General features: G+C 44.2%; 2 protein-coding genes across 3 annotated transcripts in view; one reads left to right on the plus strand and one right to left on the minus strand.

The window, feature by feature from the left end:
- REXO5 (RNA exonuclease 5) overlaps nucleotides 1-11,849 on the plus strand; it is a 14,723-nt gene extending 2,874 nt beyond the window's left edge. The window contains exons 3-18 of one of the 2 annotated variants that reach the window (XM_003210835.4): nucleotides 667-754; nucleotides 1,840-1,989; nucleotides 2,130-2,218; nucleotides 2,951-3,066; nucleotides 3,892-4,030; nucleotides 4,570-4,664; nucleotides 5,434-5,536; nucleotides 6,118-6,254; nucleotides 6,575-6,683; nucleotides 7,018-7,128; nucleotides 7,256-7,393; nucleotides 7,856-7,948; nucleotides 8,427-8,646; nucleotides 9,027-9,220; nucleotides 9,701-9,810; nucleotides 11,632-11,849. In XM_003210835.4, the coding sequence (XP_003210883.1) occupies nucleotides 667-754; nucleotides 1,840-1,989; nucleotides 2,130-2,218; nucleotides 2,951-3,066; nucleotides 3,892-4,030; nucleotides 4,570-4,664; nucleotides 5,434-5,536; nucleotides 6,118-6,254; nucleotides 6,575-6,683; nucleotides 7,018-7,128; nucleotides 7,256-7,393; nucleotides 7,856-7,948; nucleotides 8,427-8,646; nucleotides 9,027-9,220; nucleotides 9,701-9,810; nucleotides 11,632-11,701 (1,962 nt within the window). In that variant the 3' untranslated portion in view covers nucleotides 11,702-11,849. The remainder of the gene's footprint in view (nucleotides 1-666; nucleotides 755-1,839; nucleotides 1,990-2,129; nucleotides 2,219-2,950; nucleotides 3,067-3,891; nucleotides 4,031-4,569; nucleotides 4,665-5,433; nucleotides 5,537-6,117; nucleotides 6,255-6,574; nucleotides 6,684-7,017; nucleotides 7,129-7,255; nucleotides 7,394-7,855; nucleotides 7,949-8,426; nucleotides 8,647-9,026; nucleotides 9,221-9,700; nucleotides 9,811-11,631) is intronic. The other variant, XM_010719931.3, reaches the window with a different exon arrangement.
- A 6,414-nt stretch (nucleotides 11,850-18,263) lies between these two features.
- DCUN1D3 (defective in cullin neddylation 1 domain containing 3) lies at nucleotides 18,264-26,312 on the minus strand. Its single transcript, XM_003210825.4, has 3 exons — nucleotides 25,852-26,312; nucleotides 22,017-22,551; nucleotides 18,264-20,138 (listed from the first exon to the last, which is right to left on the minus strand). Exons 2-3 carry the CDS (start codon nucleotides 22,445-22,447, stop codon nucleotides 19,655-19,657), a joined length of 915 nt encoding a protein of 304 aa, XP_003210873.1. The 5' UTR covers nucleotides 22,448-22,551; nucleotides 25,852-26,312; the 3' UTR covers nucleotides 18,264-19,654.
- Nucleotides 26,313-26,491: the final 179 nt, after the last annotated feature.

Raw genomic sequence — 26,491 nt, forward strand, 5'->3', positions numbered from 1 at the left:
GTGCACGCAATTATTCCTCCCTAGGTGTAAGACCCTACACTTGCTTTTGTTGAACCTCATCCTGTTTCTTACTGCCCAGCTCTCCAGCCTGTCCAGGTCTCGCTGAATGGCAGCACAGCCTTCAGGCGTGTCAGCCAATCCTCCCAACTTCGTATCATCAGCAAACTTGCTGAGGGTGGCCACTATCCCCTCATCAAGGTCATTGATGAAGATGTTGAACAAGACCGGACCCAGCACAGACCCCTGGGGGACACCACTGGTCACAGGTCTCCAGCCAGACTCTGCACCACCAACGACGACCCTCTGCGCTCTGCCACTCAGCCAGTTCTCAACCCACCTCACTGTCCACTCGTCTATCCCACACTTCCTCAGCTGTGTTATAAGGATGTCGTGGGAGACAGTATCAAATGCCTTGCTGAAATCAAGGTGGACTACATCCACTGCTCTCCCCCGATGAAGGCAGTGAAGGCAAAGCTTTCTCCTTATAACATATGATTCTATATTGTGTGTCATTAGAACAGATTTTTTTAAATTTTCCTCAGAAAACGCCAAATATACTTCCTTTCTATCCTTTTCTAAATTGGAGTGCACTGACGATAAAGAGGCATCTTATATGCTTGACATTTCTGCTGTGTTTCCAAGTTTCTAACACATCTCTTTTTTCAGAGATTCACATTACCGCCCCCTTCAGCTAACTTCCTAACCAGTCTGTGTGGTGAAGGAGTGAGCCTGAATCCTCAAGGCACTGCACAAGGTACCTCACTTGGCTTTGAGTTCTCTCTTTCGGTCGCAGCGATTCATTTTCAGGAGTAGTTTATATCTTTGCACCCTGTGCAGTCCTAGCACGCTGCTGTAGTAATCTTGTTTACAGAAGAAAAAAAGTGCAATGGCTTATGCCAAGAAGCTAGTTACACTGACTACTTCAGGAACTTTCTTGGGTTTATTATAACAAGTAAATGCAAAAAGCAGATTTTCTTTTGACAAGTTTAATACAAAATTCTGATGCTTCGTTACCCCTTTTGTGATTATTTTATTGTAAGATATATCTGTAGTTTTTTAGTTATTCTGAGCTGCAAATGAAGGTAAAGAACAGGTGTGTTGACAGCTGATACCCTATTTTTACACTCTTTATAGAGGTAATTGTAATCCAACAGGCATGTACAAAATCTGCAAGACTACCATGAGAAAGAACTTCACTGAAATTGTTAGAAGTGTAACACAAAGAATCTTGAATTCAAGTCCTAAGTGGGAGAATGAGCAGCTGTTACTTTCACTGTAATGAGAGTCCTGTAGCACCTTGTCTTAAGCCTGATGCACTGTCACAGTGCTGAGACGTCAGGTACAGTTTTCTTTAAGTGCAATCTGCAGAGGATCACTTACAAAATAGTTAAAGTTCATACAATTGTGAATTGTGATGTCAGTTCAGTGCTTGCTTCTAGAGCCACACAGCACATTTTCTGTGAATAATACTTTGGGGAAAGAGACTTGTAGAGAAAGTAGAAAGAAGAGAGAGCTGCTTTTTATGGCTTACGTGAGATAACAAATGACTGTACTGTCATGCTTCAGAGGAAGGTCCTCTCTGTTCTGCTGAGAGGAATGTGAGATAGATTTGTAGTATAGTTGGCTCACAAGCTGCTAGCAATGTCAGTAACTGTGCTGGGAGTGGAATTAAGTGTCCTGATAAACTTGTATGCCAGTGTATATTAAGTATCCTGATATATGTACAATTTGTGCCATGCGTTTTCTTTTGAAATGGCATAGCTTTTGAGTGTGCCTATTTGTGCAGACTGCAAGTAAGGAGTGCTGTCTGATCCTGACAGATGATTCTGTACATTCCAGGCTTGATTTCCACTGGCGTTGAATGTATTCCTAAAAGCTCAGGCTTGCAATGTGATCCCATCATCCGGAAATATGGCAAAGAAAAACGAGGCCTCACGAGCTATACTCTAACTTCAGAAGAGCTGAAAAAGAATGATTATCCCATGAGAGGTTGGTTTTCTGAGGTTTTAGTTAGTATGATTTTTTTTTATTATTTTGAAAATGAATGAGATGTTTGGTGACATAAGTTGTATGATAACTATTAGAAGAAAGAGGTCTGTGTCTTACTTACATGTATCTTTTCATTCTAGATTCCCCTGGATGTAAGGGTTATATGTACACAGAGTGTGATCTTCAGAGGACAGACAGCAGCCCCCTCTTCGGTCTGGATTGTGAAATGGTAACAGTAAATGCGTGATCAAAGCACAGTCAAGCAGCCAAGCTCTTATTGGCTGTTCCAAATCAAACCAAGTACCCTGTGCATTTATTAAACCACTTCTGACATATCTGCTTACAGTCCATTCTTTGATGGTACCCGTGCTTATGCAGCCATGGGAAGGATTCAGTGGTTCTGGAGACATCAGCAAAGTTCTCTTTGTCCTGAGCAGTGCAGCAGAGAGCTCAGTTCTGTGCTGGCTCTTACGGTAGCATCTGGATCTGCTAGGCTTATTGCCAATGCTGTAGTCACTTTGTTTACAGTTCCTTCCCATGGCCCTCCCCAGGGTTTGGGAGTGCAAAGATGTCTCTGTGCCACAACTTTTCTGTAGCCATCACAGCTCTGTGGCAGCATCTTTGAGTGACTAATGATGCGGTCTGGGGTCTGCTTTTAAATTGCATTATCTTCTTAGGTGAAGACACTGTCAGTGGTAGCTCTGCACTGCAGAGTACAAACTGATTCAGTGAATTCAGCACTTCCCTGTAGAGATTTTCTTTGTGTTAAGCTTGACTGTGTGTTTGATGTGTTTAGGGCAGGCATTTACCACTTGAAATGAATCATGGTATGGTATGAAAGCTGCAAGTGGTAGATTTCTGAGTGAAGTGACTTGTAGTGATGCTGCCTGTAGTCAAAGCTAAGGAATCTGAATGGCAGCATCGAGCTGATCCAATGCCTGCCTCTGCTTTGTCCTAACAGTGCCTGACTGCAAAAGGGAATGAAGTCACTCGTGTCTCTTTGGTGGATGCAGAGGGGCAGTGCCTTCTGAATGAGCTAGTCAAACCAGAAAGTGTGATAGTGAACTACTGCACCAGGTGACTTCCATTAAAGTTTCTTATCATCTTTTAAGACCTGCAGCCCTTTCAGATCAAGCCTTCTACACAGAATCTATCAGAACACTTTGGTGTGCGTGCTCTCACAGTTGTGTCTTGCATTTCACTCACTGTTAAGAATACAATTTGTGCAACATGGTTAGAATAACGAGCATTGTGTATATGCTGCTACATAGCATCTGCTTGTCTAGCTAGACATTGTCATTCTGCAGTTCTGTAGAAAAAGTTCTTTAATAAGTAAATGATCACAGTACAGGCTACTTTTCAGGGATGGATATAAAAAAAGGACACAGGGTGAGTAAGGTACAGGATTGTAAATCAGCTTTCTCTGCTCCGTAGCTAAGTTGGCATATCTGTAGATAGAGAATAGCATAGGTCATCAGCTCGCTCACAGCTCTAGAGCTGGGCTCGTTGCAGCAGCAGCAGACCAAACTCAAACCTTGTCTTCTCCAAGTTTTGGCTTGGATTTACCCAGGAGATGAGCTGCCTGTTTCCTCAGGCTATTTGAAGCACCTCCTTCCATAACAGCCTTGTAGGATTTTGTTGCCTGTGTTATCTGATGCTGAGAACTGCATTGCTTAACAAGTCATGCGTGAGAGAGGACAAACAGATGTGGCAGCACAGCAGCTTAATATCTGTGCATCCTCTGGTGGATTCCTCTTGGAATATGCCCGCAGAGAAAGCAGTAAATAGCATTCTGTCATAAGTTACGCTGGATTCAAATTTTGCATGCCCTGCTTGTAATGTTCTCCAGTAAATGCTGTTGCTAATGCATTGCTTCTAACTCATCTCATTTCTGTTTTGAAGATACTCAGGAGTCACAAGGAAAATGCTTCTTCCAGTGAAAACAAGATTGCCAGACATACAAACCAGACTGAAAAAGATACTTCCCCATGATGCAGTATTGGTGGGTCATTCTCTAAATGCTGATCTTCGGGCTTTGCAAGTGAGTGTTTATCCCAACCCTGTGATACTCATTTCAGACGTAAAAGGTCTGAAGAGTTCTTTTTATTAGTGGACACTTGTTACTTGCTTTTCATTATGCATAGCCTTATGTTTGTAAGACTTGAAAGAGGACAGACTCCTCTTACATACATAAAACTTGCAATCTGCTCTTCTGAACACAAAAGGAAGGGAGGAATCTGATTAAACAGGGATATGTGTGCAAAGGAAGCATTACTGTCTGCTGCATCTGGGTGCTTCTGACATCTCTGTCATGGGAAGAACTAAAGCCCTTCCTATATTTAATTAAATCAATGTAAAATCCCTGAATCTTTCTAATCGAATGTTGATCTTCCCAGCAGAGTGCTAGAAAAGAGATTTGGGCCTGTTTCGTTATTAGCATGTGTTTTGTTGTTATGGATCAATTATTTGTCAGCGAGAAACTGGCAACTGAAATGAAAAGGCACAGATAACAATGGAGTTTTTGCCCAATTCTCTGACTGCTGTTCTTAAATTAAACTGGTGATATTTCCTTTCTTCCAGATGATCCATCCCAGTGTTATTGATACTTCATTACTTTTTGCCAGAAATGAAGGCCGAAGATTCAAGCTAAAATTTCTAGCCAAAGCTGTTTTGGGGTAAGATTATGACCCATTGTCATGGGAAGTATTAGAACTGTTGTGGGTCATAGGGTCCTGTTTTTCCACCAGTAGCAACAGAATATTTTTTTTTCCACTAAAACTCAAAGGAACAAACAAATGAACACAGTAATAAAGAATTTACTGTTTCCTTGAAACATTAAGCAGCACAACAAATTGACCTGGTTTTGAGCAAAGATGCTCAGCACAGCCAAGTTCTTGTTTGTATGTGAACCACAAAACCAGCTTTATTGCAGCTGTACAATGTATGAAATTATAGAGCAGCAGATGCACTCTGGCTCACACAAATGAGATTTGTTGCAGCTATCCAGAAAGAGATGCTAATTTAGGTAAGTATGATGTACTGACTTAATCATATCCCTTCCTATGCCAGCTATCATAGCATGTCTTAGCAGTGCAGTGCTCGCAGCTCAGCTCCAAACTTCCCAGAGCTGGAGGTTGTCTCCTCGCCTGTGTGCAAATTATGAGTTCAGTCATTGATCAAGGGAGAAAATGAAGAATGATCGTAGAATTATTATGCTGCACTGCTTCTTTCAAACCCTGTGAACAGTGTTTTGTTCAACATGGCAAAAAGGTTTCTTGCAGTAACTTTGGGAAATATTTAGCAAAAATGCTGCTGCACAGAATTGAAATTGTTTTTAGAGAGGAAAGCTATTTTGCTGAAAAGGATCCCCTTTAGAAAAAACAAGATGTTAGTTAGTATGGAAAAGTAGGTAACCTGCCTGTACATCTAATTTTGATGCCCCAGGAAGGAGATCCAGTGTGAACAGAGGCTTGGTCACGATCCTGCAGAAGATGCTAGAGCTGCATTGGAATTGGCTCAGTTCTTTATTAAGAAAGGACCAGCAAAGGTATCTATGTCTCATGTCCTGAATGGCAGAACATGCAAATTGTTGTGCTTATGATAAATAAACACTCTGCCCATTCTTTTACTGAGGAAATGAAGCTGTGATATAAGCCTTAGTTGTGGTAGCTTACTTGCAGCCTGTATCTTGGTATCTCAGTAACTTGGAACTTCACCAGTGTCTCAGTACTCAGATACTGCCGTGAATCAGCTGCTGACTTTTTACAGGGGCATTGGGAAGAGAAAGATTCTGACACTCACAGCCTGTGTGACAGCCTGTCTTTTTCTCAGTGAAACAAGTGAGGCACCTTCTATGTTTTGGCACCGATTCAAGATGGTTTTTATGAGTCTTAAATCTTTTTCTTGCATTGCTGGTTTCTGAGAACACTTCTTGGATGTGCTTGCTGGATGGTGCTCAAATACTGCTTGCTTGAAAATGACAACAGAAAATAATAAGGCAAAAAATGAATGCCTGTGTTTCTCCACTGCTGTGGAATGTGGCCAGGTGACTCACAGAGCAAGCACATGGTTGGTGGTTAGTTACAGTTAACAGAGATGAAAGCCAACTGCTCATCTTCTTTCCACAAGGTAGCAGAACTAAACTTGGAAATGTTGCTGGCAGCTGAAAGGCAGACTGAAGTCTCACCAAACAAATCTGTGATGCAGCCACAGCAATGTGGGGCCCAGAAGCAGCTGAATGATCCTCCACACTTATCCAGACCACGGTAACAAGATTCTCAGAGATGCATATTTTTCCTTTGATTGAATCCTCAGTGAAATCAAAGACTTGTCCTGTGTTTGGAAGGCTTCCAGTATCTTCAGAGGGAGACACTGAATAGTAGAGTAGCACTAAAACATTTTCAGAAGCTACATCTTAAATTTCATGAAGCATTTTCAGGGCTTCTTCTGGGGGCAAAAACATTCTTTAAAATATCTTTAATGAACTGTATCATTTTTCAATGATGGGCATTTCTTGAAAGCTTTTAACTCACCACATTGACAACTACTGTAATTTGCAAATTTTCTTTTTTTCTCTCTCTGCTAGTTTTCTGGCCTGCTTGCAGGGGATGGGCCAGAAGCCCCTCCTTTTGGGCAGACAGGAACTGGACTATTCTGGCCTTTGTCAGAGTGACCTCAGCACTTCCAACAAACAGGTGAATGGACACAGAGTGGGTTGGTCTGAGCAAGCATCCAAGCTGTTAAAAGTTCTTCTTGTCCTGAGGCGGTAGGTGGGTCATGTTTTAAAAAGCTGACTGACTGTACTTTCAGCAATGGTGTTAATACCAGGTTAGCTGAATCCATTTTAACATTCAAAAATAAGCTTTGATCCTCTGTCACAATCTCATGACTCACTGGAGAATAATTTCTGCTGGAGGTCTTCCTTAGACAATTATGAGAGTTAGATCTGGAAATCAAGTTCAGGAGCTCTGTTTCTGGTTTGTTGCAATACAGTTACCTCTTTGAACTTTATACTCTTTTTCCTTCCAGATTCTTCAGAGAGCCTTGGAAGATGTTCCCCTCTCCACATTCAGTATAATTCAGTTCAGTTTGGATCCAGAATATGTTGCATCTCACTGTCTTGCTGGATTTTGCGAAAAGGTAGTCATGTTTTGAGTGAAAATAGTCTTCACTGCTGAGCTTGGGAAGATCCATGATGTATCTGGTGGCACCTGGTAGTTAGTTTCCTTGCTTTGTGAAGTTGCTTCTCTAATCCATGTTCTTACAGGTGAGAAACAAGCTGACTGACATGCTGACAATTTACGCAGGTCCTTTTGAAGAAGACTTTTGCCTGAAGTCTGTGAAAAAAGAATTTGGAAGGTGTGGGCCAATCCGATCCCTCACGGTGGTGACTGAAACGTACCAGGTGAGGATCGCTGGCAGCATCCAGTGTAGTGACAAGCAGTGAAGTCAAGAGTCATCTCTTGGAAAGATATAGATTAGAACCACTTAAATACCAGTGTTTTTATTCTGGTGCTTTTTGGGGCCAGGGTGTGAGGGGGGCAGTTTTCAGCACACGTGAGAGCTGCTCCACACAGTGACAAGAATGAACACAGCTGATACGGTATAACATTGCTGTCCAAGCTACCGTGTGTTGATGATGATGAGATGGTTTTTGTCCCTCTCAAAGAGCAGATATACCAAGGCCTGTAATTGCAGAAGAAGGTTGTTTTTAATAGTTGAGGTATCTAGAGTGTTACCTGTATCACCCACTCAAACCCTTTATGTGGCATTTAAAACAGAAAAAAACCCTGAGACCTGAGTTGTAAGAGGGGAGGGCTAACTCTGCTATTCATAAACCTGAAGTATCCTGTCCTTTTGTTTCAAGCCATATGTCTGTATCCAGTACAATGTGCTGGAAGCTGCCCAGCTTGCTGTGGAAAGCCTAAATGGAGCTGAGGTAGCAGGATCGTGCATTAAGGTAAGCAAAGTAAATAGCAAAAGCCTAAATTACATTTAGTGCAGGAATATGGGCCAACACGATTCTTTTAATATCTACCTAGTGCATAGAGTGTGGGTGCATCTCGGCTGGCTGTGCTGCCACCAACTCCCAAGACAACTTATGCTTTGGTCTCCTTTCCTTTCTGTTGGACAGCAGAAGGGGGTTAGGAAGCACCCTGACTTGGCAACTCCATCTTTGAAATGAAGAGCTGAGTTGCTGGGTGTTGAAATGCTGAATAAGCAGAATGGGGTTCTTACTCGTCTAGTGTTCTTGCATTGCAAACATGATCTTTTCCTTTTTCATGACTAATTAAGCTAGCCTTCATTAGTTACATTTTTCTAAAGGGAAAGAGCTAACAAAGTTTTGATAATGAGACAAAATCATTTAAAATGGCAGCTTAGAAGACAGAGTTGCCTTGGCTGATGTATTGCATTTCTTCCTGTTGGACTCACTTCAGGTTCAGAGACCTATCACTGCTGCAACACTGGACTGTGATGTTCTGATAAAAGAACTGGAACTGGATATAGAAAACGAAGGTGTGATTTATGTGGCAGGAATAAAGAGGTCTTTAACAGAGACAGATTTGCAAGAAGAATTCAGCCCATTGAAAGACCTGGAAACTCTTTTCCTGCCAAAGGATCTCCAGAGTGGAAAGCACAGCACCTGCTGTTTCCTCAGTGAGTAGCTTTGCAGTGCAGCCTGCTTATTTCCTTCATGCAAGCTTGTTCAGCAGCCCTTGGAAATATGATGGAAACTCATGTGTGCTCCAAGTGCCACTATTTAAAATAGTCCAATAAAAGCATGCCTGGCTGCTCTGCAGCTTCACACCAACTAGTGATCACTTCTGAGAAGTCAAGAGAACAACTGGATGAGTGTTGTTGTATTTATCTGACACTTTAGTAGTCTGACACTTGCTTGAAGCAAGATAGGATCTGCTCACTGCAGCAATTTCAGTTTCTCATCTTCTTCCTGCTCCACCTTTAGCCTTGCCCTGCAGGTGCCAAAGAACAGGGAACAAGAACTGTTAAATCACAATCCCTTTCTCTTTGTTTTTCAGAATTCCAGAAATCGCAAAGTGCAGCAGATGCCCTGGAAGCTATAAATGGCTGGGCTGTGAGGGGCAGCACGCTCAGAAGTAGGCACGCTCTTGCTTCAGGTCACCTCTGGAGATGGATTTGGCAAATGAATCACAGCAGTGAAAAGCAAGGAGGAAACAGTTTAAGTGAGAAGATGGCACCACTGTCTGACTTTGTGAGTTTAAGGCTATGCTGGCTTGTGACTATTCATTAGTGAGAAGGTGAATAATATTGAACCACGTACTGCCCTGGGAACCAGGATGCCATATGACTATGCACAGGGCAATGAGTGATGTTACAGGGCAGCTGGAGCCTACCATCTGAGAGCTAACTAAGCAGTGCACAGGTGTAGGAAATGGTATGGAAGTCAGAGAGAAAAGTGGATCATTGTGTAGTGTTGCAGGCAAGAACAGGTCTGCTTGTAGCTATCCCTTTTACTGGAGGAAGCTGTAGTGCCATCTGAGTAGAGCATGCAGCTCTCCTTGCAGCTGAGCTGGTGCACTTCCAAATGCCAGCTGTAACAATCACTGTTGTCCTTACCTGCTCAGTCCCTGACGCTGCCCCTGCTCAGTCTCCTCATAAAGCGTTTCTAAATGTCATCATTACATACCTGCAGAAGAATGGGATATCATAATACTTGTATTCTGTTGTGCAGGAGCAGGACGTAAAGAAGAAGGTGAAGAAGTTAGACCACCATATAAAAAAGCTTTATAGAAGTCTGCAGGATAACACCTTGTGCGTTGTTCTCTTTCCTGGAATGAACAGGTAACTTACTGCCTCATGTTTTTATCTTCATCTTCATTAAAAAGGAAACAAAAGCCTGATAAAAGGCCTGAAGAAGCTGTTGTATTGACTGACTTTGATATGAGGCCAATAAAACTGATCAGTAAGTTCTTCTCATAAGCCATGCTCCAGATTAGCAGGGCTGAAATCTGGAGCGTTAATTAATTGCACAGGTTTTTTGGTTGGATGAAACCCCTAGTGGACATTTTGTCACCGTTTCGAAGCTGATACAGTTTTGCAATTGTCTTAACAGCAAAGCAAGCTTTCTGTGTGTCAAACTGAATCAGAATCACAGAATCACAGGGTTGGAAGGGACCTCAAGGATCATGAATCTCCATCCCCCTGCCACATGCAGGGCCACCAACCTCCACATTTAATACCAGCCCAGGCTGCCCAGGGCCCCATCCAACTTGGCCTTGAACACCTCCAGGGATGGACGGGGCATCCACAGCCTCTCTGGGCAGCTGTTCCAGCACCTCACCACTCTCTCTCTAAAGAACTTCCCCCTGACATCCAATCTAAATCTCCCCTCCCTCACCTTAAAACCATTTCCCCTCCTCCTGCAGTTATCAACCGTTTCAAAGAGTTGATTCCCCTCCTGTCTGTAAGCTCCCTTTAGGTCCTGAAAGGCTGCAATGAGGTCAACCCACAGCCTTCTTTTCTCCAGGCTGAACAAGCCCAGCTCCCTCAGCCTGTCTTGTAGGGGAGGTGCTCCAGTCCCCTGATCATCTTCGTGGCCCTCCTCTGGACCCTCTCCAACAGCTCCCTGTCTTTTTTGTCCTGGGGGCTCCATACTTGGATGCAGTATTCCAGATGGGGCCTCACAAGAGCAGAGTGGGGGGACAATCATGTAGAGGTTCCACAGCAACCAGGTTTTTGGTTGTTGGGTTTTTGTGTGTTTGATTGTTTTCAAACCACCTAACAAACCACTACAGCCCAGGCACAATCTAACAGTTGTAGCCAGACCAGAAAGTGTAAATCTTTCCCAGGCAAGGCCATAGTGACTGACTGTATCTCCGCTCGGTCACACATCTGCCCCTGCTTGTCTGCAGTTCCCTTTAACAAAAGCAGTACTGGTCTGCGGAGACAGGAGCTGCACTGACAGAGAAGCAGGGGGACAGGGCAGCACCTCTCTCCCTGTGGGCAGCCAGCCCTGCCACTCTTACCTGCAGAGCTTCCTGAGGAGTGGCAGCGTGATGCCGTGCTATCCTTTGGACCACTGTCCCCAGAAGAGTGAAGCATCCTGAGCCAAGAGTCTGTTTTTGCTCAGTGCCCATGACAAACCATTTCAATATGCAGACATGCTGCTCATGGCATTATTTGCTGTAATTGTCCAGTTTCTAGTAGATGCTTAACAAGTTAGTTCCAAAATACATAGATTTAAGAAAAGATCATTTAGCTGGTTGCCCATCATATCAAAGAATAATAGCATGCAAAGTGAGACAGCAGCAATTTCTACCTCATTAGAGTGGTGCTGATTGCATATATGGATTCTCACACAAGCTTGTTATCAAATCCTGCCTTTATGTAACAGCCATGTTTAGGACCGTTGGGAAGAAGGGAGTGCCATCCCAGGCCTAGGAGAGTTTTCTTGCCAAGTGAGGTTCCCAAATTACTGCTTCCCAGGGGACTGATAAACTTCTTGTTCAAAAAGAATGACAAAAATTGCTGGGCAGAAAATAATACATGCAGTTTCCCAATCTGCTTAACTGGGGACTTGCAGGCTTCTCCTTGCTAGAGCAGCTAGCTTGCATGCATCAAGGCTGCCTTGAGCAGAAATAACATCTCTTGTTTATGTTGCAGCATTCACGGATCACAGTCCGGCCTTGGTCTGATGGGAATAAAAGATGACGGAGGGAGCAGTGCTTGTTAAGCTGCCAAATTTTTAATCAAAGTCTTTTGTAAAGATATTCATAGTTACTTTAAATATTGATGTCTTTGTAAGGAGCCCTTGCTGTAGGAACAATGGGCTTTCACACTGTATCTTTTATAAATTCTAAAAATAAAAGCTATTCAAAACATCTTAAAAGCACAAAGCCTTTTCCGTTAATACTTCTGGCTGTGGCATTTTTCCCTGGCACTGAATTAGGCAAACAGTGGAAGAGCTGAGGGCAGCGCAGGGGAAGTTTTCTGTAAAACCCCATCACTGTGGTGGAATTCAGTGAGTTGTTTCAGCGTGGGACAGTGCTGTACTGCAGGGCTGCCTTCACTGCAGCATTGTGCCATACCTGCAGCAGCTGCTCAGCAGTTCCACGCTCTCTTTTCCATGGAATGTGCTGTGCCAGCTCCCAAAACAGTTACGGCCTCATTTCTGGAAAAGAACTGTACTTCATGGAAAGGAGGAATTGGTGATTCATACCTCTTGGACAATCTCTTTTCTCCCACACCCCTTAGGAAACAAAAAATTCCAACTTGGCTGCAATGGGAAGGGCAAGGGCTGTTTGTTTGGGCCATCTCAGCACGCAGCTGCAGAAACTCTACCTGCCCTGTTTTTGGTGGGGAGCTGTAAGTGCAGAGTTGCTGCAGGAGCCAGCCATGACCAGCAGTACAGCCCGACAGCATCAGCTCTGAGGTCTGCACACCGGGAACCAAAGGCTGCTTCACCACCTCTTATCAACAGACTGAACTACAGCAATGCCCAGAAAAAGCTTTTGCGCTGGGGCAAAAAAAAAAAAAAAAGGGAATGTTTATTTTCAAGTTTGAAAGTGAGACCAAGGGTTTCTTAGTATGAATTGAAATATGCTGAGATAATTTTGAAATAGTTACTGTCCCGGAAATGATGAAATGCAGTTGATAGGACGTCAGCTCCTCCTACATCCCTGCCCAGATCCCCATGCCCACCTCCCAGGCTGAGCTGATGGAGCAGGAGCTGCTGATGGGAGCAGCAAAGAGCAATGGCAGGGAAAGGGCAGCTCAGCCCATGGCAGTGCCAGGCAGTGTGCATAATGGTGCTCACTTCAGGTTTTTTCATACCTACAATTTAAAGCCTCCAAAATTCCTCAAATGAAATCTTACTAAGCAAGATGAACGCAGCCATTTATTTATTTTATTTTAGAAAGGTACTGTATCCACACCCAATGAGCTCGGCGGCCCTTTTCAAACTGGGATAACCACGCTGAGCTCTCTGTCATTGCTGCTACAAAAACGGCAGTCCGACCTCCCCGCAGTGCTGCTGAAGGGAATGGTGACTGCCTGCACTGCCGCGCTCATCCCTCCACACAGCCCCTCTTCTGTAAGACTGCTCACATCCAGCACCTTGCACATACCTTGTGCACTGCAATCTGAGCAAATAAACCAGGCCATTTTAATTCCAATGCACTTAAGAACAGGGTAGGCACCTCCCTGCATGGGTTTAGTCAGCAGCCAGGATTCCTGCTTGGAAAACTATGGATAACAAATAAAAGTAGCAAGAGTTCTAGTTATAGTCATGAAAAAATAATTAATTTTTCCCCTTTTAATTGAAAATGTAAAAAGGACTTCAGGTTTAAATAAAACATTTTGTACAAAGCTTCACAAAAAAGTGAACACCAAAGTGTCATTATATAAACACGACAAATGACTCATTTGTTCATAACGCACAGAACAACGTGCGAGTTCCCTCTCCCAGGGTTTCTCTGGCCGTCCCCTCCCTCAGACCTTACTGGAGTAAGGAGACCCAGAAGCTCTGAACATTTGCAAAGCTACAGTACTCAGGATACAGAGTGACTACAGGCAATACTTTTTCGGTGGTGATGGGGTTTCAGGGTTTTTTTCTGTTTTTTCTTAATGGGTGTGTCAACGCTTCAATATACAGAAGTAAACAATCTCACAGGTGAATGAATGGCAACTTGGATTAGAAAAAGCACCAAAATATTTAATATACATCTGGCACAGACTCCACAGGATGTCAGTAATGGACAAACTGATGCTTTGCTTATAAGTAAAGAGAAACCTTAATGCTTTTCTTCCAAAAGGGACCGAGCATTGCACTCAGGGTTGCTATCAAGTAACAACAACCTTCTCATCACAACCTATGCGCACTGTGCCTCAGTTGCACATTCTGTGGGACGCTGTTTCCATTCTGTTCCAGACGATAACGGTGAGCAAAACAACACAAGAGAAGCAACCAAGCAGATGAGTATAGATGCATCACGTCAAGCTTTTCCCACTTTTTCTCCAGATCACAGCTTCGCATTTGGCCACATCCCTCAAAAAGACATCCAGAATGAAACACAATTTACTGCAGCCTTGTCAAGCATTACAACTCCGCAGCACTCGTGATGGTGCCGGCTGGAGGAGGAAGTGTGGTTCTGCTCCACGACAATACATTCATCATTTCCTGTGGCGAGAAAACTGGATCAGACATGGTGTCTGCTGGTAAGTCCGAAAAGCAAGGATTACTCCTGATACAGAGAATGGTAGATTTGATCCCAAGTGCCCTTGAGGGTTTACTGAGGAGACTGGTTCACAGCTGTGTTCAAATACAGTTCAGTGGAAGCTGCACAAAGGTGTGATGCTTTCACTGTTTCCTTACAATTATTCACTTCTCTGGGAGTATGCACTACCAAAACACATTCCTTCCATACAGGGCGATGTGGCCACGCCAGGGCTGAGCTCCACGACAAGCGTCTGTGCTGCAAGCTGCAGTTCTCCAGGCTGGCTGTCAGTGCTCCCTCCCCCTCCATGCAGCTGCAGCAACGCAGGCTCACTTTGTGCCTCAGGTCGGCTGGGATGGAGCCCAGCAGCGCCGGGTGAGAACCCCGTCCTGCAGTCCATCCATGCCTCTTGGAACTCCAGATAATGGACAACTCGCAGCATGAGGCCTTCCCACCACTCCTGGTGGCCCATTTCCTTTCTGAGGGACCATTTAAACTTATTGATAAGAAAGAATGCGTATTTTTAAGATAACTAAACTTGACTGAAGAAGCCACTCCTGTGGCACAGGGACAGCTCTGTCGGCAACATTCAAGCGTGCTGCCCAGCTGCAGCCAACCCACAGCCCAAGGAGAATCTGCAAGCAAGAAGCAAGAGCATTGCAGACAAATATGTTTTTTTTCTGCATGTAAAATGCATGTCATCTAGAAAGAGATTTTATCTTCAGGATGCAATTATGCAAAGTTAGAAGCTTTCTAAGAACAGAAAAGAAGGAGAACCTCCCGGCATCTCCAGCATGCTTGAGCACTCTCAGCTCTGCTTTAAGCATAAGGCATTCATCCTGAGCGACACCGAGCGCAGGCAGGAAGCAGCAGCTGTGCAGCCCTCACACTTTCGCAGCCTTCACTTTTTGTTGCCACAGCTCAAGATGGAACAAAGCACAGAATATGTAAGAAATACACTCATAGCACTGCATCAGGTGGATTCCTGATGCTTTTCAAGAGCAAATGAAAGGGCCAAATGGTCCCTTTTTGGGGAACAGCTGCTCCATCTCCCATTCATTGTGGCCTGAACTGGAAAGAGAAGGTGGAATGCTGAAAGGCCCTGAGCCAGACGGGAGCAGCTCCACTCACTGCTGCAATCCAGAACTCACTCCCTGGAGGACTCACACGTCCCTTACCAGCTTGGCTTTGCTCCCTTCCAAAGGGTCAATTGCATGCAGACTAGAAGCAGGATACCAAAAAGTATGGTAAATAGGTAATACTTAACATGGGTCAATTAAAAAGTGTACATTACTTATCCAGGCATCATAGCCTGGGAGAAGATAGTCAACTTGAACTACTCAAGTCTAACAAGAGGTAGAGATGCCTACATACTTCATGGTGAAGGAGTTATGACCTTCCATCTTACAATCTCATGTATTTCACTTCAACTGAGGATATAAACCAAAGGTACAATCTTTGATAATCCAGAGAAAAAAATTTAACACCAGCGTCTCTACACACAACAGAAATAAGCACACTTATCTTTTACTACTTGTTTGAAAAAAACCAAAAGCCTTCAAAATTTGTGTTTTGCTGTATATTGAAACACTGAAGAATTTTCAGTTTCAGGCTAAGCATCTTCCTTTTCAGTATGAAAGGAAAAGTTCACATACATGTTTCAAGCAGAGGGAGCTCAAAGAATCAGGCGCCCAACTGATCAAGGATCCCTGCCACGAGGGCCACTTTGCAGAACACAGGGCTGCAAGACCCAGACCTCCACAATGCCTGTTCTTGTGAATAGGAACGGCGCAGCCTCAGCCAGCATGTTGTGTCAGACCCGAGGCAGCCAGTAACACACGGTGTTTAATTCTGCATGTTTGTTTGGGGTTATTTTTTGGAAAAAAGACTTAGAACCGCAAGGAAGATGCTCATGTCAGCAGTCGGTGCACAGAAGCAGCAGGTGAGACAGGACCTGCGCTCTGTGGGGCCTCGGGGCTCTGATGGCCACAGCAGCAGCTGGGACAAACCTGCAACCTGCAGCAGCCCGTACCCCAGCAGGTCCCATGCCACCTGCCACACTCATCTCTTTTCCCTCAGGTTCTCTCCATACCACTGCACAGTAATACAAAGCTCTAATTCTCCACACAGAATAGCACCAGCAGCAAATAAACGCACAGTTCTACATTCAGTTTCCATTAAGTTACTCATCAAGTTTGATAGCCAACTCTGGGTGGAATCTTTCAAATCTGCACTTGAATCAATCCATCAACAGTCTTCGACCCAAAATCACACCCCCAGGAGGAACTGGCACCACTGAGCCAAGCTGCCAAGGCACTGCAGTAACACTGCACAGTGCCCAGTGCACAAGTTGCACTTCTTTGTGTGTAAGTGAAGGCAATAAAATGCCACAGAGTGTGGATATCAGATCACATTCCCAGTAAATTCCTACAATGATCTGTATAGTTATCTATAGTTACCCCAAGTTGCAGCAGACTCACTTGACACATTAAGATTTCTAATGCATATCTAAGAAAAAAAACTAAATAGATCCAATGGTTTTGAGCAGTTGATCTGCATCACTGCTCGATCCAGTCCCGTGGCCACTGAAGACAGATTATACGGAGAGTGAAAGCATTGCACCTCTTCCACAACTATTCACAGTTTATCCACTAGGCAAGCACATTTTCAGAGGCTCCAATATTGCTGCAGACTTTGCAGAAATGCATCTGAAGCAGCACTCTAGTGGCACAGAATGGCAGGGCTGCTGGGGGAGGAGCACCAACCACCAGCACTGCTATTGAAGAGCCGCCCCATAACCACAGCTCCTGCTCCAGGAGTTTAAGGCAGACACAGGTCTGGCTTGCATCCTGTAACTGCCCCATAAGCACCAAGGTCAGACTGAAACCAACAGCACTCTGCCAGGCCCACCTGTGGGCAGTTCTCCTTGCGCGCTGAAAGCACAGGACGGAGCTCACTGAGAGCTGCATGCCCTGCCTCTCAGAGAAAACACTGTTCCTTCCTGTATGCTCAATACCACTGTCTAAAGAAAGAAGCTGTGTTGTGTCTGATGCACTGAAATGGCTAAGCCTTGATGTACTACAAATTTATTTCCGTACTGCAATCCATGTTCCAAACCACCAGATAACTGTGTTCCAAGAGCTCTCTAATCCCCCCCTTTTGGAGCTGCTGCAGTTCATTGTGCAGACAAGCAGCAGGCACTGCTCCAACTCCGGGTGTGCAGAGTTGCACCCTGCACTGGGTGAACACAGCTTTCATGCACCGAACACTTTAGAACTACCTTTAGGAACAAATGAAGCGATGAACAGAGCACTGAGTAGCTGAATGAATGTCCCAAACTTCATACAGCCTTCATTTGCAATCAGCTCAGGCCTCCATCTGGGGCTTTCACTAGTGAAGCAGCCTCTGCTGGAGAGCTCTTTTCTCTTGCTTAAAGAAGAGCACAGCAGAAGTCTCACTGATTCCACTCTTAACAGCACAAATGCCTCCTTTGCTCACCAAACCAAAATACGGTTTTGCTGCCAAAATGTGCTAGTGCTGCTAGGGCAGGATGGAGGATGAGAGCAGCAGGGCACCCTTGGGGCAGATTTGCCTGTAACGCCCTGAGCTGGGGCTCCTCCTGCCCAGGGACAGGCTTAGCTAGGCCTCTGTTTGTTCCCCACTGCTTCACTCTCCCAAGAAGAGCTTGCCAAAGCAGCACAGACCAAACCCTCCTCTTACAAGGAGGAAGAGATGCCATCAGCCATCGTGGGCTTGTTTTTAAGCAGTTTTAGACAGCCAGAGATTGTAACTGATGTACGAGCTCTGCCCCAAGCTGCCACGCAGGCTGTGCCTCAGCAGAGCCCAGCACAGAAGCCAGGCAAACACTCCACTGGCTCAGCAGCAGACATGCACTGTATACCAGCCCAGACCCAACAACAAGCTCACCACTGCAAGGTTGGCTCCCTTTAGCTTTACACACTGTCACAAAACCCATGAGATGCTAGAGATGACCGTTCAGCTTCGAGGGTTTTTGTTGCTTTCGATTTTTCACTGAAGCCATTCTATGATCCTGAAGTACAGCTCTGAAAATAAAAGGTGTGTGATGAAAATAAAAGGTGTGTATTGGCTTCATGAGTTTGACACTGGGCTTCACGGGAAGCCTTGGCAATTATCCCTTTTTACAAAATGTGTAAAAAAGTTGACGTATTACAATTAAAAAAGGTAACATCAATAACCAAAAAAAGCTTCAACCAGTGTTAATAAAATTCCCTTTAAGTCACAACAATTTCAACAGGCAAATAGTCCCAATACAGGCATTGTAAAATAATAAATTTACTCCTATCCAAATATTATCAAATCAGTCTAAAAATGACTCGTTTACACTGTTGTCATTAAGAACACATTACGAATTCACTTTGTCATCAGATGCCGATATTGTTGCTCCAGGAAGTGTGGAGTATTAACTGCAATTTAGCAATTAAGCATAGCTTTAAAAAAATTGGTTCCTCACATAGAAGTACTGTGCTTGCCAGACAAGTAAGATAATGCTTCAGGTATAAATCAAACAAATTAAAGCAGAATTATACCGCAGTTTTCCTTGAAGACTTAGGCTTTGTGTGTTGCTTCTGTCAATGTTTAAGAAACTTAAGAAGCAGAACCTTTGGTTCTTTTAGTCAAGTAAAAATATTCTCCTGTAACCACAAAAATAAACTTCCAAAGAAAATGGAAGCCCACCAAGAAGTCCACTTTCAATAAAACTGAGGTAGCACTGCTCTTTTATTACATGTTGTGTCAGAGATTTCAATACAAATCCTCATCTACCACTCAGTTGACTGACAGGTACAGTAACTTTATAAAAACAGTCCCAACATTTAGTTTGAAACTGAAATAAAAAGGAATGATTTGGACTCGGTCACGAGGAGTTGCTTCAAGTGGCAATGAGCCATATTACAAAAAGCTGTTGCTTATGTTGTTGGATTTGTTGTTGTTGTTTTTTAAGAGCCTTATTAGGAGGGGATTAATGCATTTCAAGTTAACACTGCTATGTTCTTGGTATAAAACCTTAAAATTATTATAGCCTAAATTTTCAACAATGTAAACAGCACTACACACAGTACAGACCTGCCCTGACAGACATAGTATGAAAAACTTAATCTGGCACTGTATAATTTAGCAATGTTAATTTAACCTAACTAAAAAGATCTACATTGTGCAAGAAATATCAGACTTACTTATACTAATCTGAAGTCTTAACAAAAATGCTTAACTTGTAGCCGGGGTCAAATATTTCAGGGTAAGAGTAAAAGGAATAACCAAAGTTAAGAAAGTGCCTAAAACATGATACAGCATTTTAGAGCCCTTTCGAATACAAGGCAGAAAAAGGTGTAAAGTAGAAAAAAATCTGGAGCCTTGGTAACCTCCAGAAACATCCAGAGTTTACATCTCATGAAGGGCAACGGGTTGCTTTCATCACTGCCACTTAAATGCTGTTAAGTCTGTTCTTCTGTACACAGACCCTCTGTGTCCGAAGATGTAATACATTTGGTTTCCTCTTCCTTTTTCCTCCGCTCCATTTCCCATTCCACAAAGGTATCGAAGAGACTCGGCCAGGCCTCGTCTTCGCTGTAGTTGCTAAGGTCTGGTCCGATCACCTGAGTAAAATTTAGAAACATGTTCCATGTGTCCCGGGAGATTCCCTTGATTCCTGAGGGGTTCTCAACTAGGAAGTGCAACCACTGGTCCAAAATGGGGGGTTTGTTTTGGGTGAAGACTAATTTCCAAAGGGCAATGGCTATTTCCCGATGCAGCGACCTCTGTCCTTCCTCAGAGTCCAGGCCGAACTGAAAGGTGAAGCGGTAGAGATCCTTGAATTTATCTTCCTGCTTGGCTTCGTGTAAGAGGCTGGGGAACCGTGCACAAATGCCATCGATGCTGTCTGCGTTTATTGCTTTACAGCCTTCAAAAAACTCCTTCCTATTAAACGAGAGAAGAAAAATTAGTGTGAACACTTCTCATGCACCGACCACTTCCCTCAGTAGGTCAGAGTGAGCGATCTCAGCAGCAGGTGGATGCCCCCAGTCCCAAGCTCTGGGGAAGACGTCGCCCCAGGTCCCTCCTGGCTGGGGAACCCACCCGCAGCACACACACCAGCCCAGCTGGGGCACTGCAAGCATCTGAAAAGCTCTGCAGTATGGCCTTCCCAATGCGTGGTACTTCCACAGCCCAAGCCTTTCACCAACACGGAGCAAACCACAGCAGCCACAGGAGAAGTGCTTAACACACTGGAAAATACCACAGCTGCTCCATGACACCACATACAGAGCAGCTCCATGTGATACTGCCTGTGCCTGAGAGCCCGTGCTCTGGACAAGCTGCTCTCAAGGAAGAGACATTGAGCGGTGGCCTTCCTTCAACTTGTGGCTGCTCTTCCAGACTGGAAGGCAGAGCGGTGCCAGCTGTGATGGTCAGCAGAGTGCCCCACACCACATGGCACAAGCTACAATGCAACACACAGACACTGCTCAAAGCAGGGCTCCAGGCAGCACACCAACGATCTGCCACGAGGACAGGGAGCTAACTGTGATTTGTTTCATGATCAGGAGCAAGTGTTGCAGTGTAGCAACCAGCTGGTATCAACCACGACCACAGACTGTGATGTGGGATTGGGTGGAGGGAAGACAGAAGAGCACAGAGCTCAGGAGATCAGAAGACTGCCTTGCCTTCTTTGACCAAAGCCACCTGTCTGTGCCCCTATCATGGAACACGCTGCTGAGCAGAGGTAATCTCGCACCACTGGAACTGCATCTCTCCCAGAAAATCAAATCGTTATTAAAATGATTGTGCAGAATCAGAGTTCAGTCCAGTGAAACTGGTTGTACAGAATCAGACACCAACAACTCCTTTCCCATACTGCACAGCCCTGCTCCTTCAGCCCCTGGAAAATCCATGTTTGCATTCAGCACACTCCCACACCCACATGGCCACTGCAGAGGCAGGGGAAGATATCAGTGTTCAGTGCACAGCAGAGGCTTGGCTGAAGGCTCAGAACACCAAGTAATTTTAAATGTTATTAGCTGAGTAAAAATAGTTAAAATTACTCAAATCAATCTCAACTGACCATAAACTCCAATAAAATCTCTTTGCTTGCTCTTACCTGGACACTGGTAGAGAACTGAGTGTGTGCATGGGGAGGGTGTTTTGGTTTGGGGATTTTTGGTGGGGGACTGGGTCAGTTTCTGGTGAGTTTCAGCCATTCTGTCATTTCCTGCAGCACTGGAAATGCCATGGGCTCACTAACTGACAGCCTTGTCAGGACAGGCAGAGCCTGCAACACAAGTCACTACAGAAGGACCTCTCTAAGCTTTAACATGACTAGACTTGGAGAAAGACATTATGTGTAACCTCAGTTGGGCACGAACAGTTCTTAGCAATGAGCCTGCTTTACGCTCTTTCACAGAACAGTAATAGTAACATTGGCAGCAATTACTAAGGACTCTCACATTATTTTAAAGCAAAAGTTATTTGCTTTATCAAATCTTAACCTTAAGACAGTGTTGATACAGAAAAACTGGTTTTGTTAGTCAAGAACAAGCTGATGTCTACAGAACATCTCCATGTTGTTCATCATTAGTAGCGTGATGTCCACAAACATTTTCAGTTCTAAAACCTACTGTGAGGGAGCAGGAGGAGAGGACAATGCAAAGCTTACCTTCTGCAGCCACAGGAATGAACTGCACCGAAGCATAACTGTTAGAAGAAATACCTGCATGAAGTTATGAGGCTGTCTCTCTGATACAGATGATAGGATACAGTTTAACATATGAAAATAATTAAAATTCTGCAGGAACTAACCTTGTAAATTTGCACATAGTAGCAGCCTGGAATTTCCAAGCCAGAACTAGCACTTTAAATTCAGTGGGATCAACACAGAGGTCATTGCAAAATCGTTCCATTCCTTCCTCCAGTATGGCATCTTCCCGTTCATCCTTGTATCTCCTAAATAACTCTCCAATCCTTTGGAGGGATGATTCTTCCACGCTGGAGATGGAGTCTTTCTTTGTATCCCCAGAAAACGCTGAAGGTGGACCAGACTCCAGAGCAGCTTCCGCTTTCTTTGTCCCGTTCACAAGTACATCTCCCGAGGACTTCCCACACGCCGAAGCGTGCTCATCTTTGTGGACAGCACTTCTCTTGCCGTGCGACTTGCTGCCCGTTTCCCTTTCCCCATTTTTGCTGCCGAGGGTAGATGAAGGATTCTTGCACTTGGTGACGCACTGGCCCATGGTGCAGGGAGCCTGGCTTCATTCAGAGCAGCTCCTTGCTGTGCCACAGCCCCGCAGCCACCCCTCAGCACATCGCACCATGCTGCTGGCGGCCGTCCACCAACCTGGAAAACAGTTTCAGAGTGAAAGAGCTGCTTCTCCACAAAGAACACTGCAAGCATTACACGTGGGATAACATTCACCGGAAGGAGACAGGCTTCAGGATACTTCCGTTTCGCCTGCTGAAAAGGAATAGTGTGCAGAAAGTCAGAGTATGCTGGAAACTTTGGGTGATTCCAGGCTGCTTCACCTCGCTCAGTTGCTGCTGTATATTAACAGGTCCTAATAAAGGAAATTCCTAAAATTCTTATGGCAACATAGGTTACAAAGAGGTTGTTTCATGTGCAGACTTCATTGTGACAGACTACTCTAACCCAGAAATATTTTAAAGGAAATGTTTTTTATTTTGTTTGTTTGTTTGTTTGTTTTTTCTTTAAAGTATGCCCACATTTTAATTACAGAGCACAAAACAGTGAATCAAAGCACTGGGTGGGGGTAAGGGAGGGACAGCAACAACGTAACCTGACCCAGACCAGGGGCATGCACACACAGAAGCAGCAGTAATCCCAGTTCAGTTGGTAAAATAAAAAAAAAAACGCCAAAACAATTTCCTTATACTTCATTTTCATAACCCCAATGCTAAAGTGTTGCATATTTGGAAGAGACTTTTCACCCCCAGAGAAGGGATCTTAAATGATGCCATTAAAAGCAACCAGAAGGCCTGGCACCACCCTGCCAGCACCGCATGCCGAGTCTGTTTCTTAGAGCACCACCAGAAAGCAGTTGCTCATCATAATCCTCCTTCCGTGTTGGAGCCTCAGACACAAATGGGGTTTGCTTCATAGCTTTGGTTATTGCTTCCAGCTTACAGAACAAGTATGAAAAGAGATGAGAAGTACACATGAAGAAAGCAAACAGATGTCATGCCATCCTCCCATGCTCTTTCTCAGGTAGAGCTCTAGAGAAGGGAACCTCCTGTTGTAAGCTGGGAGCCACGTCAGAGCAGCAGCACACGCTGCAGTTGTGAACACAGCACTGTGCCTGCGTGGGGCAAACAGTGTGGCTGCAGCTCTGTGGACAGGCAGCACTTGGGAGTCCATCCACACTGACAAAACGACCTTTAACAATTCTTCAATTCATCACTTAGAACTGGTGTAATTTTTTATTATTATTAAAGCAACAGGAGGAACGAACTCCTAAAATTGCTTTGAAGATGAACTCCATGACATGATTTCTATATGCAAAGGAAATGCAATCTAACTAATCTAATATTCAAGAATAATTTCTTCTTCGGTTGTATCTCAAATGATTCACTAAGATACGCATCTCCACATAAATCATCTGTAGGAATTTTGTGGGAATTTTGTGGAATTTTCCTCAGCAGCTCACAGCTATGAATTGCAGAGCTGCCATAAACCCAAGGAACGCTGCCTTCTCCAGTCTGCACCAGTCCTTTTCTCAGGATATTACCAGGCAGTGTAGTTTGCTGCTCTACAGCAGAACTCCACATGAACTCCCAGATATCAGCCTTCCTTCTGTTCTTTAAATTCATCAGAATTCAAATGCCAAGTCCAATTCTTACTCTTCCAGTGATTTATTACAAACAATTTAGCACTCATGCCCTTCATTTTCCTTCTACAAATAATAATAAATCGCACTGCATCTACTGGCATTTGCTCAGTGCAGCTGGTTTTCTAAGAGACAAGTCTTTGGGCATGCTCTCAGCTGCTTCTTTATAGAATGCTTGAGCTATGCTCAATCCACCTCATACACTACTCGCCTCCACTTCCCACATCACTCAGCATCAAACCATGGTGGCAGCCAGAGCCTCAGAAAGAAACAGAAGCAAGAACTCAGAGCTTTCCTTAATAGAGGATGGAGAAGGGTTTGGTTGCAGCGTAAGGAGCTGCACTGACCTCCATGCTCAGTGAGTATAAAGAAAGCGTTCCCAGATCAGTGACCAGAGCTACTCACTCAACTGCAGAGCAAAGCAAATGTCACACCTAGGTCATGTCAATGACAGGGAAGGGAGAAAAGGAGGTGTGGGAATATTTCTCCTAATTGGAATGGAAACTTCAAGTAAGAAGTGTCCTGTGTAACTGACCCAAAGGTTACGCTGGGCTGGCAGCAAAGCACCAATTCCCAAAAGAATCAGTACTTAATAGCAAAATTACTGTAACGTGGTTATACAACTTAACAGTGAGACAAAAGAGACAACGCTGATCACCAGTTTTGCTATTCTAGTAAAAGACCAAAACTCAGGACTAACAATTGGACACTCTCAGTGCTACAGTCCCAGAGCAGTCTGATTACTCAGACAAGTACTGAGTAACAACCTACAGTAAATATGAATCACCAAGATGCCCATCTTCCACACAACAGGAACTGCCTAGCAAGGCATCTCTATTTCCTTCTAGAGGAGAGAAAGCAGCTGGAAACACAGGAAGACTGCAGCCAGTTAAAGGAAAGCCACTCTCTAAGAACAAAAATACGTAGACCCATATTACCCAGAACATAACACAGGAAGACTACATAAGACCGGAAGGACCCTGTTAATGGTTTGGTTTGTTTTTCTTTTTTCAAATCCTGTAAAGCAGTTCATTTTTATCTTGTGTTTTCAAGTGACCAGATCCCACATAAACCAAGAATTGAAGGGAGTAAACAACAGAGTGATTGGGTAATAACTCTAGCACACAGAACACCACGCTCAATTGAAAGCACCTGAACTGTAGTAGGGAAGTTAATAGAACATGCAAAGGAGATATCTAAGACACCCACTATTTTCCTCTCATGACTAACATTGCAGCAATAGAAATTATTGGTTATGTCCAGAGAATAACAAATACAGCCACGCGTTACTCTGTTTAATAAGGTGTTGCGTCACGAGGTATTTACAGTGAGCTTTAAAAAGGAGGAAATACCATGACATAGGAAAAGAATAAAAGTTTAAGAAGTCCTCAAAAACAAGTTTAAGACACCATATATCAAAAGGTACACAGCTCTCCCAGCCAGTAAACCCCTTCCCCAGAAGCAGTTTTTAGCTATGGCAAAAACAATGGCTCCAACTTCACCAAGCCTCATCCCAGCCTCAGCTTCTCGCAAACAGTCAGGCAGAGGCCACCAGCTCAGTACGAAATTTCACTGTGCATTATTTATCTTTTGTGGGCAAGGAGGCACGGCTTCTAACAGAGCAGGTCATAGGGAACAGCATCACAGGCGCTCCCCCATTTTCCAGCTCTGAACAGGCACACAATGCTCTCCACAGGGGAGGCACGAGAGGATCATTGCAATTGCTGAACCAGAAGCAATTGCTGTTCCCACAGCTGACACTGCAGCCATGACCTTGTAAGCAGACTTCTACTTACATCGTCCCGGCTATGCAGGCAGTCATTCCATTGCTTTCACAGCTGCCTGCAGGCCCTCTGGGATCCACAAGGAACACTGTAAAACAAAAGGGCCAGAACAAAACTTTACACTTCGAAGAGACAATGAAAACCATAAAATGCACTAAACTGTGCAGTAGCACTTAATCTTCTGAAGTCCAAACTCACTTGTTAAAAGAGACTTTTTATAAAACTAGTTTACTTTTTCACTTACTGAGTAGCATTAACACCACTAACTATGCATTATTATGGAAAGCACAGACCAGGTACTGAATAAAATGGACAAGTTCAAATATTTGTTAAAAGTAAACACAGACTTCTGGCTAATTTAATGCTTTCAGCAGGGGAGAGTTAATTCCTCATCTCATGTAATCAGGGTAAAACTAACATGTGCTTGTCATGGCTGTCAGAAGTCCCCAGAGACTGGAAAAAGGGAACCATCACTTATTCACAAGAAAGGGAGGAAGGAGGACCTGGGGAACTACAGGCTGGCGAGCATCACCTCTGTGCCTGGGAAGACCGTGGAGCAGATCCTCCTGGAAGAGATGCCAAGGCACATAAGGGATGAGCGGGTGATCTGAGACAGCCAGCATGGCTTCACCGAGAGAGGATCGTGCCTGAC

Source organism: Meleagris gallopavo, chromosome 16, assembly GCF_000146605.3.
Source record: "Meleagris gallopavo isolate NT-WF06-2002-E0010 breed Aviagen turkey brand Nicholas breeding stock chromosome 16, Turkey_5.1, whole genome shotgun sequence".
Taxonomy (NCBI): Eukaryota; Metazoa; Chordata; class Aves; order Galliformes; family Phasianidae; genus Meleagris; species Meleagris gallopavo.